Here is a 16,066-nt window from a genome sequence, read left to right as displayed (position 1 = left end):
GTTTCTGCTCTGAGATCCCTACATTTCCCTATCATGGGAAGCATTGCAGTGAGGTGTCTTAAAATCTAATTCAGCCCTTGGATCATACAATCCTGGATTCAAATTCCAGCTCCACCTCTTAGTGAGCTTTGGCAAGTTACTTAACCTAGGTCCCCCTTTCCTCATTCACAAATTGGGATCAATAAAGCAAGGTTAAAGGAGAGCACGCATAGTAAGTGCCTGCACAGTGCCTGGCACATGGTAAGCAATGAATGAGTGCTCAGTGCTCCCACCACCACATCTCATCATCATCACCATCACCATCATCATCGCCATGACACTTTGTTTGTTGAATATGCTTGTCTTTCTCAATTGACCAGGGACCATGTCTTCTGTTTTCCTTTTATCTCTACCACCTAACACAGTTTTAGACACATAATTGGAGTTTAGTAACTTGCTTGCTGAATGGTTGAAACAAATTCTGGTGGCCCCAGATGACAGCAGTGGCTTCTGGTGTTCTGAGATGCCTCCTCCTTAAGTCACATACTTCTCATCTTTTATGCCCTCAAAAGCAATGAGATGAGGCCTAGTTCCTTCAAGAATGAGTCTACCAGAGTAGATCCTACAAAGAACAGGTAAGATCATGTAAAGCCCACAGCATCTCATAGCTGGAAGGGACTTTCTCAATCTCTCAACCCACCCCTTTCATTTTACAAAGTACATGTTAAATACACATGGGTTAGCCAAGTCCATGACTGGAAGACTGTTGACCACAGAAGAGGAATTTAGAAGACAATTGAGTCAGAGCGATTAGCTATTTTTCAAATTTCTTTTTTTTTATTCTTTCACCATCTTATCTATGGAATTTGTTTTTATTCTTTAAGGATAACACTTAGCTAAGTACTTATAAATAATAAATGCAAAGTAAAATAATAATTAGCCAGAGGTGATATAACTTCTAAAGAGGGAAAAACTGATATTCACTACAATGTAAGAAATATCCACCACATATTAAACACTTCATTAAGAGAGTGCATTGTGGTCCTGCTCACCTGTTTTCTAAATTTCATCACAAAGCATATTTCAAATGAACAATAATCTGTGACTGCATTAGCAAAAAGAAAAATAAAATCTAATGTGAGAGATGGAAAAGAATTTAGACCATTTAAAAACTTTAATTACTCTAATTCTGGGGCTTGCCATTCCACAGAGGTCAAAACTTTGCTATAGAACAGCTTTATTTATACCTTCCTGGCAATAGGAAAGACAGGCCAGATTCCCAAGTGTTCACATTCATTTGCATTCATTGCATTTACTCAAATATAACAGAAGAGGGCAGCACACATCTGGTTAACTTAAACATGTCTGGTGGCCACATCAAAATAGTCTAAATTTGTCCAACAATTCCTAAATTATCCCTTAGCACAGCCGTTGAAAAAGGTGAAAAGAGCATAAAGGAATTCATCCTTTAAGACTCCTGAGTTTCTACAAAAGGGAATCATTGAGCTAATCAAGCTGCAAAATGGAAAAACAAAGACTTAAAGAAAAAATAGAAAGAATTCCCCAAAGCTAAGAAAATGGAAATATTTTTTACATTTGAAAGACTTTTACTGAGTATGATAATCTGAACACCAGCTACTCAACGAATCAGACCTTGTTCCTGTTAAAAAACAATAATTAATAAGTTCCTCTGCAACAAAGACCACCTTATAAAAGGGTCTCTGTCTTCAGTGATGTTCTCTTGAATGAACTTAAATCAAGCCTATCTTATATTCTACTTTGCATCACAGACAACTTTAGTGTGTTTGCAATGTCTTATACAAAAGCATGAGCAATTTTCATGAATTTTGGTATTCTGGAGTTATACAAGCAGGTTTTGTTACAATAGAGAATATGTTGGCTTTAGAACAAGTGATGCTTAGATTCAAGCCTTTGAACGTAAATTTCAGTAGAGGCTCATTAATTCGACTTTAAATCCAGAATTTGTGATAATTTGGCTTAAATATTACCTATATAACATATAGGGAAAGAGGTTTGCTAAGCAAATACATAGTCTAAGCGGTTAGCAAGAGGAAATGCTGCAATTATTTAAGAATAATTGAATTTTTAATTCTAATTTTAACTTTTTTGCAAAATCTTTTTTGCAGAAATATAATGTATGCATTTCTAACTAACTTCGCAGGTGATCCTAGTACATCAGCCTGATACCAGTAAACAGACTGCTCTTTGATTATTTTAGAACACCCAGCACATGGTCTTTCTTGGAGTAGAGGAGTAACATAACTAACTGATGAGCTAAAGCCTGAACTTTTACTAACTAGTGCTTTGTCAACCTAGTGTGAGCTATATTGTATGACTTTAAAATGACAAAAATAAAAGTAGATTTCCCATTCAGGTTAGCTTTCTCTGTCAGTCCCAGTTACTGACAATTTAATATATATAAAATAAACATTCTAAGATTTTTAACAATTCTTGCTTTTGATAAATAAAACCTATTTTCAGAAAACTGTAAAGATGATTTCCTTCTCTAATATCCTTCTATTAATCATGGAATAGTTTGTATTGCATGCTTTTCTCAATGTACCTATGGGATTGACAATATGCCGGTGTGTCCGACAATGCGTACCATTTTGGAATAGCAAATCTAACTGCTGAGCAAGTAATTACCATCATGTTCAGGTTCAGAACTTGAAGATCTTTCATTATGTTAATAGATCCTTTATTTTTAGATGTAGCCAAATACCAAATATGAATGGCCACGTATGTCCTAAGGTACTTGAGAACTCTCAGGACTAATTTTGTGTCACTAATTTTTAAATACTGTATTTAATTAAGAAAAAAGCCTTGTCTTTTCTATTGGCATCATTCGGGGGAAAAAAAAAAAGCTTAATCCAGATGTTTCTGTGTGAATGCACATTCCTCACTAAATCTCTCAGGCAGCTGCTTAAGTTACTGTTACTAACACGTTGCTCTGTTGTCTCTTCGTATACGTGTCTAATTTATCAGTTTCTTATAGATTGTCAGCAGCCTGCTGCCTCCGTACCGCCACAGCGCTCACAACTAGCCGGGGGGCAAGACTGCCCGACTCTCAGGTAAATTCAGATGTCCTCACTCTTCCCACCCAGTTGCACATCAGTTCCATAGACCCCCAAGCTCTCCTTTCCCACATCATGACTGCCTATACATAATTATACTTGCCAAATTTTATTTCAAATGTGGGCTACACAGACACACACTGGACTCCTGAAGTCCACACGTGCCACTGAAAATGCAAGAGAGCAAGAGTTCATTTTACTGGCCACTGGCAAGTAGCCTAAGGCGGCATTCAGCTCCCCTGTGTGGGTAAATACTTGGTTAGTCCAGTGTTTCATTACCGTCCAAAATATAAAACCTGGAATTGCTTGTCTTTTGTCCTTAGAATATATTTCCCAGGCAAAGAATTAGGAAGGATATAAAGCATATCTGATGTCTGTTCCAAGACAACTTTATGAAAGTGTTTCTGTTTTCTGTCCACTCAGTAGCCTCAATGAAACTGAAATTGAAAGGTGGAGAAAACCTTGTAATTGGCATTCAAAAAAGAATATTTGCAGTGATAGTGCCTTTTATGTAAGATTAACTGAAGAATTTTAAAGGCGGGTCTACATACTCCCTGGATGCTAAACTAGAGTTTGCTAAACAATTTCTTTTCCAATGAAAGCTTTGCAAATCCATTATGAACTTACCTTTATGGTAAATTCCACAGGTGAACTTCCACACATCATCAGAGCACCCCATCAGGACCTAATCATTTTCTTGAAATCCTTCATCTCCAGTTATTTGGCCTCCGATGGTGTCTAGTTTTTATAGTTTGGTTGTGGCAGTTATAGCCTGCTTGTTGTTCTCTCCTTATTTTAATATAACTGTTGCTCTTCTCCCAGGGCAAGGCTTCTGTTGAGTAAGGGCAGGCCCAGACATACTTCCATGTATGTCTGAGGAGTAGATGTCAGTAGCAGGCTGCATGTGGTCATGGGTTAGAGCTGAGAGCTGGGGAGCCATAAGTGCTCCCTTGAAACACAGCAGCAGCCAAAGCCCCAGTGATGACTTGGTCTCTGAGGTGGTTGTGCAGCCAGCTATTTAAGTAGGACATCAAGTGAGCAGGAGAAGTTATATTAAATTAAATAGGCCCCAAGCCAGTGTCTTCCAACTGATGTCTCAGCCTGCTGTTCCCACCACTTCCAGCAACAGGTTTTTACTTCAGGAAAGTTCTTCATTAACATACAAATGCCATTAGTAGTTTCAGTCATTAAGTAACAATATAATTATAAACGTTCAAACCCATTTCAGTGGGATTCTACGTGTGTAATACAGAAGAACGTGGGCTCTTAACCTACAATCTGTTCTCCACAACGTGCCCCCACCCCACCCAGGGCCTGGGGCAGTGCCAGGCGCCCAACAAGTTCAGGGAGTGAATGAGCTCTGGAGTCACATTACTGGGTTTGAATCGCGCCTCTGGCCCCTACTAACTGCGTAATCTTGGAAAGTTCCTTTTGCTGGCTAAGATTTCGTTTCCTTATTTGTAAAGTGAGAAAGAGAATGGCTACTGGGAGGATTCAGCAAGGCACAGGCCTGGGCCACAGTGTGCTCTCAATAGCTGTTACTACCACTAACCGTTCTTAGTACCTAACCATTCCTTAAGACAGAAATCTGCTGTCTCTCATAACCTCTCTAATTTACTTGGGCAAAGAGTAGAGAAGGCTACTGTATTAAGTGTTTCAATTAGATAAGAAATGGAAAGGCTAATGAGGAATCTTTTTTTTTTTTAATTAATAGCTACTTTATTTATTTTTGGCTGTGTTGGGTCTTCGTTTCTGTGCGAGGGCTTTCTCTAGTTGTGGCAAGTGGGGGCCACTCTTCATCGCGGTGCGCGGGCCTTTCACTATCGCGTCTCCTCCCGTTGCGAGGCACAGGCTCCAGACGCGCAGGCTCAGCAGCTGTGGCTCACGGGCCCAGTTGCTCTGCGGCATGTGGGATCTTCCCAGACCAGGGCTCGAACCCGTGTCCCCTGCATTAGCAGGCAGATTCTCAACCACTGCGCCACCAGGGAAGCCCCGAGGAATCTTTTTAAGTTTAACTTATTTTACCTTGCTTTTTTTTTTTTGAGAACCAGTTTGACTAAATGATTAGAACTTATTATGATTAAATGATTATGATTATTATGATTAAATTATTTGACTAGAACTTATCAAATACAGTATTTACATTCAAGAAGTGATTCCTCAATCTGTAAACCAAAAATATGCTTCTGTCATGTAATATACACAGTGCAATTGTATTTTATGCAAATTAAAAATAGTAACACAATAATATGAAATATTTATAATCTATCACTTTAAGAAATCTGAAATAATAAAAAAAATTTTAATTATCATGAAACGACACAATGTGTTGGGCCGAGCTATAACCCATGTTTAAGCCGTTACTACACACTTCAGCTGGTCAAACAGAAATGCTTGCCTTCCTTTATCAAGAAGAGTATTGAACTCCATGGGTCTCCAAACACTTACGCCTCTTGTACGATGTGACCACCCTGTGCTACTTGCCGTAACTTATGCTGAATAACATGTTTAGTCCCCTAAAAAGAAACTCATTCTAAATCATGCAGATTTAACGGAAAGAAACTCCGTTAGGTCTGTGGGAAAGTCTATCTGCTGCTCTATTCCCCGGGCCATCCTACTCTTTCTGGAGGGTGGAGGAAGAATCCTGCCATGCAGTATTTTCTTAGTCCTTGTGTTGAAACTTTAGCTCTCCCATGTTTACCTACCACATTTTAAAATAGATAGGAAAAGTCATTTTTATCACTGGTTGTCCTAACTAGTGCAGAAGAGCATATCTCCATTTAAACTAAATTTATAGCAGTTCAAAGAGTTTGGGAAGTAAGGGTGACCCCAAGCAGAGCAGTATTGTACATAATTATGATTCTGTATTAAAACTCAAGAGATATACATAATATACCAAAGATAAAAATTGTTTAATGCTCATTTTTAATGACTTGAATAATAGTGTTAGGTTTTTTAAAATTATGATTAAATTAATAAATAACAATAATAAACCTTGAATAGCTTTCTCACATAACACTCCTGGCAGAAATTATTCTATGGTACTGAGTTTCAAAGTATAAAGGAAAAAAGCAGAGTTTTAGAAAAATGCCAATCTTTTTCAATTAAAAAAAAAATCCCCATAGTGTGATTTTCCCCCTATTAGTCACATTTTAAGAGGTCTGAACCCAAACCTGTTTTGTAGTATTACTTTAGGAAATTCAATGATTTTGCGCCCTTATTCTCCAATACTTTTCAGCAAGATGTTGATGAGCCTGAGCATCTCTGTGTTCATTTAAACTGGAGGCTCTCGGAAGTGGTCATTTTGGAAGTCTGCATTATATACTTGCTCTTCTGTCATATTTACACTACCAAGCTAAAGCAGGTAGGGGGAACCCTTAGAGCAGATCAGACTTCCGCAGGCAAATTAGTTCTCCTATTGAATCTACCAGGGAACTGTAGAATCCTCTAAAGCCTTGGTCCAGCATGTCCGTGTCCCCAGGAACTTCTTTGAAATGCAGATTCTCAGGTCCCACCCCAGACCTATTGAATCAGAATCACTCCCGGTGATTGCTATGCAGTCATTAAAGTTCGAAAAGAACTGATCTAAAGAAATCTTGCAACTAACCCAGAGACCTAGGGGAATGAGACTGCGTGAAGAAATTGAAAAGAGTGATTGCTGGGGAGGCGTTCACATACTATTTCCCCAGTGCATTTCATTTTTCTTTTTGGGGGCATTTTTTTGAAAATCTGCAGTTGTCTTGGCATGCTTTAGATTTAAGCCATTTTCTGTGCAAAAGTCCTGTGAAAAGAATGTGTCTGTTGAACCCTTACAACTGTGTCTAGCCCCTTGTAAATGCATTTCTGGCTGACATGCTTGTTTCTCATTTGCAGTCCTGACATAGCTCTGCCCGATGAGCAGCCACATTCCAGCTCGCAGTGCGCCCCTCTCCACTGTCTCTCCAAGCCTCCTTACCCCTAGTCTTCATCTCCCGTGGACGAATACCTGGGGTGAACGTTTTGTAGCCACACACAGGATACTGCCCAAGATCCAGCTGGTGTTTTCTTCTCGGTGGTTAGTTGTTTGATTGAATTAATGGCCATCATTTTGGAAGATGAGAGGAAGTTGGGAAGAATAACACAAAGCACAGACTCTGGTGTGATAAAACACTCTATGGTTTCTCTAAGTCACAGATAAACTTCTGCAATCAAATGGCTACAGTTCAGTTAAATCAAAATAAACGAAACAGGAAATATGTATCTCAGATGGCTGGCTTTACCTCGATAGCTTAAGAGAGACCTCAGACAATGTAAAATACATATATTGTAAAATCATCTTTCCTTACACTTCAAATTCAGCTATAGAAGTTGATTCTAATTTTTTGGTCATTGATATTTACTTTGTACTTTACTTGCCACATGATTTATGTCTATAAAAATCATTTCTATGAGAGGTGAACTTCATTTATTTTAAAATACACATAATTTACTCAATTAAGTATGATTTTAATTTAGTCTGAAATCTGGAATTGGCCAGACTGTGGTCATTTTTCTTGCACAAAATGATAAATGAGGTGCATCGGAATGTTAACAATAACTGTATTTTGCTGCTACACTGATATTGTTTATGCACTTACTTTCTAATCGGTAGCTCATTGTCTGCTGGTTTTTTTGTTTTGTTTTTTTTTTTAACTAGAATTCTTCACTGGACATTGTTAAGTAAATCTAAAAAAGAGACTATGTTATGATTCATTGACTTATTCAACTTTTGATGGCATCTTTAATTTTTTTTAAATTGCAGACAAGTAGATGCACTGGTGCTGCTCCTTTGTGTGTGTATATGTGTGTGTGATAACGTTAAAGAAGGCTAAATAACGTGAAGGGAAAAAAATGGTGGGTTTATTTAATGACCAGAATTTTTTTTACTTCTCCCCAATTCAGGGTCTACTATGAGTATTTCTTGTTACAAGATATCAAGTATAAATGGGAAAATATATGCATATGTAGATGTAAGTTAGCCTTTGGTTAATTAATTTACCCAGAAAGTGTTCAAATTTTGATTAAAATTGTATGTTTTGTTGTTGTTAGGTTTTTTCGTAATGCATCTTCCTTGCCAAAAAAAAACAGGTAATAAACCTTAGCTCACTGTCTACTTTTGACAAACACTCAGGTGCCTACAATCATTATGTTATATTGAGATAATACATGTTCCTAGTTAATTTACAGATTCTGCTGAGTAACTTTTATGACTTAATTTAAGGCAGTGGATTTTCACAGCAAAATTTATTTTGCACATAATCTGACAAACAAGGAAAACAGCTAATTGAGCTGAAAGGTCTAACACTCTTGGGCTCCTTATATCAAGTGCTGCCCACACACCTGCTCCTATCCCTCATTCCTTGTCTAGTCAGGTAGCCTTAACTTGTTTAAAACCATACTGGTTTGACCTTTTCGTGTAATGATATCTGTAACTTCTCTTTAAAACAAAAACAATCCTCACTGTTAACTCAAAAGGTAGTTAACAATGCAGGGCTCTAACAATGGCGATCCAGTAGGAGCCACTCAGCTTACTTAGTGGAAGTGGCCCATCAAAGGTGGCAGCCAGTGGGTAAGTCATAAAGCACAGAGCAGGAGCTCTCATCAGTCGTACACCTATTAAATAGTGGTCACTGTTACCAAAGCAACCAAGGGATTTTGAATTCCTCATATGAGTGCTATTTTCAACAGTGTCATTTATTATGCAACTTGCAGTAGTTGGAAATCTTCACCAAAATAAGGATTCAGGTTAAAATACGGAAAAAGAAACAAAACAAATCTTCATAAAGCCCTGATCATGGCAACCTAACCTTCTGCTCTTTCCACTTGTATTGCCTTGCTATTCCTAAACATTTTCTTTATTTTATCGGTGTTGTATCTGCCTGGTACCAGTCTTAGTGAGACTGTGTGGATTTTATTAGAGTTCAGTTAAAGGAAGCTCCCCCACCCCCATCCCTGCTTGTTCTTTTTCAAGCATCATGTGTTTGGACCTGAGAAGTGGCATAGCTGCTAAGTTGACTTTTAATAAAAACTGTGCCTGAGGGAAAATATGCCTTTTTAAAAAGTACCTCAGAACATTTTCCTATATTGCCTCATCAGTTTCATTGGTGGTGCAGGGAATTCAGCAGTGAGTATTGTCTGTGTGTAACTACAGGGCATTTGTGCTCTCTTACGCTGTATTTGTGACCAGCTGAAAAGCTGGGTCATAGACAAAACACTTATTTCTTCCAATAAAAAGTTTATCATTAAGTCTATTATATATTAGTTTTATTTCAGTTCATTATATTAACAGAGTGGGAAATGCTTGTTTTGAAATAGTAATTCTATAAAAATGTTAATTTTAGCAAACTTTGCCAAAAAGATATAGAAACTTGGAAATAAATTTCTAATTTTCAGCACAAAACTAGATTGTAGTCCCTAAGCAGTAAGAGAGAGTTCCATGTATTTATACTGTGGCTTCACTTAGTATAGTTTAAACTGAGCCATATCTATATTTATTTATAGGCATTTAAAATGGACAAATAGGTGTAGCATTGATAAAAATCAGTACCTGTAAAGAAACATCAGGATTTAAAAGGAAACTGGAAAACTGAAGAACTAGTGAAAATAAAAAAGAATAAACCTCAGTAAGACTAGTTGAAGACAGCCTTGGGGAAGAAAAACCAACTATAGAAGTATAATGACAATACTGGCTAATTATTGCAAACACAGTGGGCAAAGATTAAAGATAACTAGCAAGACTTTAAAAAGTAAGCACAATTACCATACTGAAAAGAATAGGATGCAGAAATGCTTTACTACTGAGGATTTTTCTTAGTTAAAAAAATAAAATATTTAAAATAAAAAGGAGCAATAAATTGCCTTTGGTCTGGGTGCACAGGGGCATACAGGACCCAGAATTAATCTTTCCAATCAACTCATGATTCATCATATCCCTTTTTCATATCCAATTCTGTTTCAATAAGAAGAATTTGGAGAACTTGGTGAAAATAGAAAGTTATTAAATAATTAAGAAAAGATCTATTTATAAAGATTATACTTTAGCCTAGGGAAGAAGAGGTACAATAGTGATCATCAAGAAAAGTTAACAAAGGATAGGTACCAGCTATGGCTACCGTTACTAAGACTAGAATGAAAAAAACAAAGTCTTCCATCTGAAGGATTTATATTAACTCTTGGAAGGAGATTTTTAACAGTGGGAAATTAATCATCAAAATTGATAATCATAAGGAAGATTTGTTTTTTAAGAATTAAATATTACTGGTTGTCTAGTAAGGATTAAGTTATGTGGCAAGAAATCTTACGATAATGTATTATAATTCTGGGATTCCATAATTCTATGGTTCTTTTATTTAAAATTTAAAAATACAGTAAAGTTATACTGGTTAGTCATAAAATATTTTATCCCTTGAAAATAGGATAGCAATCTTAATTTTTCCAAGATATTTGGTAAAAAACAAAACAGGGTTGTCAGTATTATTTTTCCTTCCAGCTATATTTCATAGTATCTTTAAAGTTGTCCAGAATGTAGTAATTTTACCATAAAAAGCCTCAATTGTCAGAGTCTAAAAAAACAAACGTCCTCAGCAATACTTCAGAAATAGGTATGCAATCCCTCAGGGGGGCAAATGCCTCTCAAATTTTATCTTTTCTTAAAAGGATCTTCAATCTACAATATTTGCTTTTTCCATGCTTTGAAAAATTTTCCTGTACAGATAGTCTTTCTGTTTCAAACAAGCATGAAACACCAGTCAAATTAATCAACTATGAATGTGAACATTTCCTGATATTCTGTTTTAAATAAAATCCTTACAATTATCAATTGGAAATTACAAAATATGAAAAGGAAGAAATGAAATATATTTTCTACTGAGTTAAGAATGGCAAATTTAATGTGTAATTGTTATAATCAATCAGCCAAAAGACATAATCTGTATCTCAGAAAGACACATCATGGGAAACTGATGGATTTCCACCAAGGAACTGTGCTGGTTCAACCCATGATGCCACAAATGTGTTAATATTGTAGATATAAAGTAGGACTAGATTCAAAAGGAAGTCTTAGGATAAAGTTCATAATTTAAAAAATTTACCCTGTATGTTTTTTGTTTGTTTATAAACCAGAGTGATTTTAAATAGTCCTTATATTTAAGATTTCAAAAAATTTACAAGAATATGTTTTCATTAAATAGAATATAATTCTTCAAAAAGCTGTTAAATTGAAGATGTGATAGATAACATGATCAGTACTGATATTGACAAGCAATTTTTATTTTAAAATCACTTTCTGTGGACGTACAAGACCAATCTAGCTCCCGAGTGACCTTTTCCATTGTTTGTAATAATGCCCCCAGATGAGTTGTATCTGTAATTTAATTCATCTTTATTTAAATGACAAGTTAACTGCCACAGTCCTTGATACATTGCATTTGTATCCTGACCCTATTATGTTTACATCTGAAAGATTTCATCTAGACATCTCTTTTGTCCTTCTTACTCAAAGAATAACTTAAAAAGATATTTAGTATTAAGATATGTTCCCTAATCAAGGATTTTCCAGAAATAATATTCTACTTATGAAGAAGAGCAGCAATTAACTGCCTTTAGTGTAAGGGTGTGAGTGCATAAAAGTATGCCGTGTAAAATGTTTGCATGAGATATTTCACATCATGTAAGCTTTCCCATATTCATAATATGAACACTATAGAAAGTCTTATTTCTCTTGTGATCTCTCTATTAGGAATGTAAGGAGATTCTTTCCTATATCTGGTCTCCTTTCCGTATTAAAATGCATGGCTCTAATCCCTGGTATATTTTCATCCCTTTCCTCTGGAGTTATTTGAAATTTGCCCTATTTAAACTGAAGCCTGGATAAACTGCTGAGCCAGATTATTTCTGTGATTGGAGTTTAATTGCTATAGAACATTGGTTGAGAACACGTTTTTATTTTAACTTCTTTTTCTTTCAAAATTATTCTGTTATGGTTCTCTAATGAAAACACTGAGAAGTAAATCTGATGCTTTCTAGTGTGACTGTTTTTCTTTTTAAAAAGTCATTTTAAAACAAAGATCAGAGAACTATAAAGAGAAATGGCATCATTTTGTTGACAAATCATTATTCAGTGATAATGGAGATACAGAATGAATCATTTTGTTGTTTGAGTTCAAAGATATGATTGTGCACCAAATCTTAGAGGAAGTAAATGATTTTAACTTTATTGTCACAAAGTTTCTAGCTCAATGGTTTGACTGTTAGTCAATTAAACAATTCTTTGAAAATATTTTATGACATTTTTGTAATCTACTCGGTGTTTTTATTTGCATGATTATGCATATGGGATGAACCCATACATAATTCTAACATTGTATTTCTTTCCAGTATTAACACTTGTGTAATGTGTGGCCAACCCTGATTTGTACACTGTATGATTATTGTTGTAATAATCCTGCTATTCCTACATTTAATTGCAATTTTGTTATTATGCCTTTTAGTGTTAAATGATGTGAAGTGTTTCCACCTAATGATAATACCATATGAAAACTTGACTAAAAGACTGACCTAAGAAACTCTTTGTTGCTAATTATTTTTTTAAATCCAAATTTCATAGGAAACTTGTTCTTGAAGACAAATGCCTTTATTTTAAATCCAAAAAATTATTTTATGAATTTATTTTTGTTTGTCCTTTTAAACTTTTTTGTTGACAATCCTAAGTGAATGTCTCATGGGAGAATCCATACAATATGTGCTTGTATTTGTATTTGATCATGCACTCAAAGGTTGGAAAAGGCACTACAGTGCTAAGAAAATAACTGAGGCCAATACATCAATTCTTTTATCTTGGTTTATGTTACCTACTGCATATGGTGTAATGCATAACTCTTTCCAGTAAATAAACTGGTTATCTTTCATTCATTTCATCTATGGTACTATTTTGTCAGTTTGAGCAGTGTGTCTGTATTTTATGTTGATTTGTACTTACAAAAAAAGGAAAAAGTTATGAATTTCTATGATTTATATATTTACTCGAAGTGAACGCTTATTCAAACTAAAAACTGAATGCTTCGCTTTGACATTTCTACACAATCTTATTAAGAAATGTGTGTCAACTTTGCCCATTTTCTCCATTTATCATCACTCCTACTTGTAATCTTTTCTAAAAGGTTGTTTTGGCAGGAGGATACGCTTAGCTGAATTAGATTAGAAATGTACCAACATGAAGGAAATGCCTGTTCTTAAAAAAAGGAAACAGTATTTTAATGAAAGAAGAATGAAGCTTGTATGCTTTATTTTGGGAGACAATGCTTTGTCCTCTTTCATATGAAGAAACATCAGAGTCTCAAACCTGAGGAAAGTTAATTGGCTAGCCCCCCCTTTCAGATATGTGCTGTGGCAAACGGGCTGCTTTGGGAGCCACCTGCTTTGACCTGGCTTTATTTCTGGAGGCGGGGAGAGTCAGAATATGGACTTAACGTGAGGTTCCAAGGAGTTGAAACCTCTAATGCAATCCTCGTTTTAATGAATCGAATTAACCCACCATGGGCACTGCAACGGTCCCAGCTAAAGTTGCCTGCTTACCTGTTGAATAAATACAACACTAGAAATAATAGTGTAAACTTCCCTAAAAATCTTTTTTTGTCTCTGAAAGCTATTGTTTTTCTTTGATATTATAAGTGTATTTGATCCTTGATCTTCTCATATACAATAAAGCTGATAGCCTGCTATATTCAAAAGCTAAAACAACTGGATCAGCCTCGAGGAGCATCAAGGTCTCTCGTCTCATCCTACATTTTGTAGGCAACTGGGATAGCACTATACAGAGAGCAATGTGGAGGTTTCCTGCAACCCCACTGAGGATAAGAGGCCAGAATTGATGGGATCTCATGGAAGACGTTTTCTTAGTTTTTGGTTATACACACATTGACTAGCACATTGTAGGAACTCAGTGCAATTCCTTGGCTCCTTGCCATCTAGCTTTTCTCATAACAGATGTGGAATTGAGTTTATGGAACCTAATGTCACCTACTATAATATGAGCAGGCACTAAATGCCAACTCACTGGGGGAAATGGTCTTTAAATGAAGTGAATGGCTATTCCTATCATTCTTTCCTTGTCAATCTAAAAACTATATCTCTAATGTTGTATTTGAAGGAGCCTTAATGTGTACAGTGAAATAATCTGACTGAGTCCCTTCTTAAGCATTTTATGAATCAACTATCACTTAAATACCTTAAGAAGAAACTCAGGATAATTCATCTACAACATAACTGTCAAGGAAGATAAATCTCACTGTAAAAAAATATTGCCGGTGTCAAAAGTAAACAAAATTTATAATGTAATTTAAATGTAAAAAGCAATATAAACAAATCATAACTATAGTGACATCCTGTTAAATAGTAAAGAAATGTTATAACGGTCTACATAATTTGTGAGACCCAGTGCAAAATTAAAATGCAGATCTCCTTGTTCAAAAATTATTAAGAATTTCAAGACAGTGACAGCAGACATTAAGCTAACAGGGAGTTCTAGGCACAGGGCCCTGTGTGACTGCAGAAGTCCACATGTTCATGAAGCCAGCCTTTTCCCAGAATATGCTGAAATAATGATTCAGAACCGCAATACAATGTAGCTATCCAGAACCTGGGCTTTATTTTTAACAAAATGGATTTTCCAGTTTCTGTGCTTGGAAGAAAAAATAATGTGCTTTTGTTCTGGGAAAAAAAATTAATGCTATTACCTCAAAGAGTTATAAATCAATCTTGCAATACTCCCATATTCCAACACAGTCATACTTTTCAACTCAAAACTTCTGAACTCTCACATACGTACCAAGTTGTACAGGGATTATAAAAATCATTACAAGAAATCTTCAAAATGTCAGCAGTAGACATTTTAATTAATGTATATTAAAGTAAAACTAATTTAAGAACCCTACTGGTACCTTCATAGTTTGACTTCCTTTGAAGTTATAAATTATTAATAATGTCAGTCAAATGTCACAGGAATAGTCACCTCATTTAAAAGATCTATTAGCCCAAGATTAATAAGTGATTCATATCAACTTTTCTTCTAAATAAATCAAAGGGGAAAAATTATTTACCTCATGAAGCCTATTGAAACTGAAAATAAGCTACCCTATATGTAAGAAAGGGAGAAAATAAAATATATGTAATTTTTTCCTGTTTTTGATAAAGTAACAGTGGAAACCTATAAAAACGGTTATCTGTGAAAGAGCAAAGGGTTGGTGTAAGGGAACAAGTGGGGAGCCAGATTCCTCAGTAGGTGAGTACATTTTTATATTGTTTTCCTATTTCAAGCATGGAAATATAGTATCTATACAAAAATGAAAAATAAAGAAAATAGGTGCTCTCAAACTTCTCACAATGAAGTCAGAAATTAAAATTAGCATAAATTCTAGAGAAATAATTGTTCTAAAGCAGGCTATGTCAGTAGAAGTATTTTCAAAAGCATGGAGTTTTGTACAAATTTTAGCTCTGGCACTTACTTACCAGCTCTGAGACTTTGGAAAGGTACTTAACGTCTCCAAGTCTCAACTGTCTCATTTTAAAAAAGAGGATAAAAATGCTTACCTGGCAAGGTTATTGCCAAGATCAACATACATGACATCTTCCAAACAGTGTTTAGCCTTTGGTAGCTAATATTATTTCCAATAACACAGTGCCTAGGCTACTGGAGTCCCATATGAATGAAATTCATTCATTCACTTATACATGCATTAATTCAGCAAATATTTATTGAGAACGTATCTTGTGCCAGATACTGCTCCAGGAGCTTAAGATACAGCAGAACAAAACAAAGGAGGTTCATGCCTTTTTGAAGTTTGTATCATTTATGTAGCATTGATGAGGGAGACATACAAAAGCCAGCAAACATAATAAATATGGAAATACCAAAGTATGTTAGTGAATCTGTTACGGAAAAATTAAAAAGTAGAACAGGGAAAAGAGATTGTGCTGGG

The 16,066-nt window shown here is 35.5% G+C and overlaps 1 protein-coding gene across 5 annotated transcripts in view; it reads left to right on the top strand.

Moving 5' to 3' along the window:
- The window catches only part of BICD1 (BICD cargo adaptor 1), a 187,659-nt gene extending 180,190 nt beyond the window's left edge, over nucleotides 1-7,469 (top strand). Inside the window, exons 10-11 of one of the 5 annotated variants that reach the window (XM_061206428.1) lie at nucleotides 2,996-3,071; nucleotides 6,948-7,469. In XM_061206428.1, coding sequence (XP_061062411.1) covers nucleotides 2,996-3,071; nucleotides 6,948-7,035 — 164 coding nt within the window. In that variant the 3' untranslated portion in view covers nucleotides 7,036-7,469. The remainder of the gene's footprint in view (nucleotides 1-2,995; nucleotides 3,072-6,947) is intronic. The other 4 variants (XM_061206426.1, XR_009702655.1, XM_061206425.1 and 1 more) reach the window with 4 other exon arrangements.
- Nucleotides 7,470-16,066: the final 8,597 nt, after the last annotated feature.

The sequence above is a fragment of the Eubalaena glacialis genome, chromosome 11, assembly GCF_028564815.1.
Source record: "Eubalaena glacialis isolate mEubGla1 chromosome 11, mEubGla1.1.hap2.+ XY, whole genome shotgun sequence".
Lineage (NCBI taxonomy): Eukaryota > Metazoa > Chordata > Mammalia > Artiodactyla > Balaenidae > Eubalaena > Eubalaena glacialis.
Note: the sequence above shows the minus strand (reverse complement) of the source record. Positions and strands in the feature narration are given on the sequence as shown.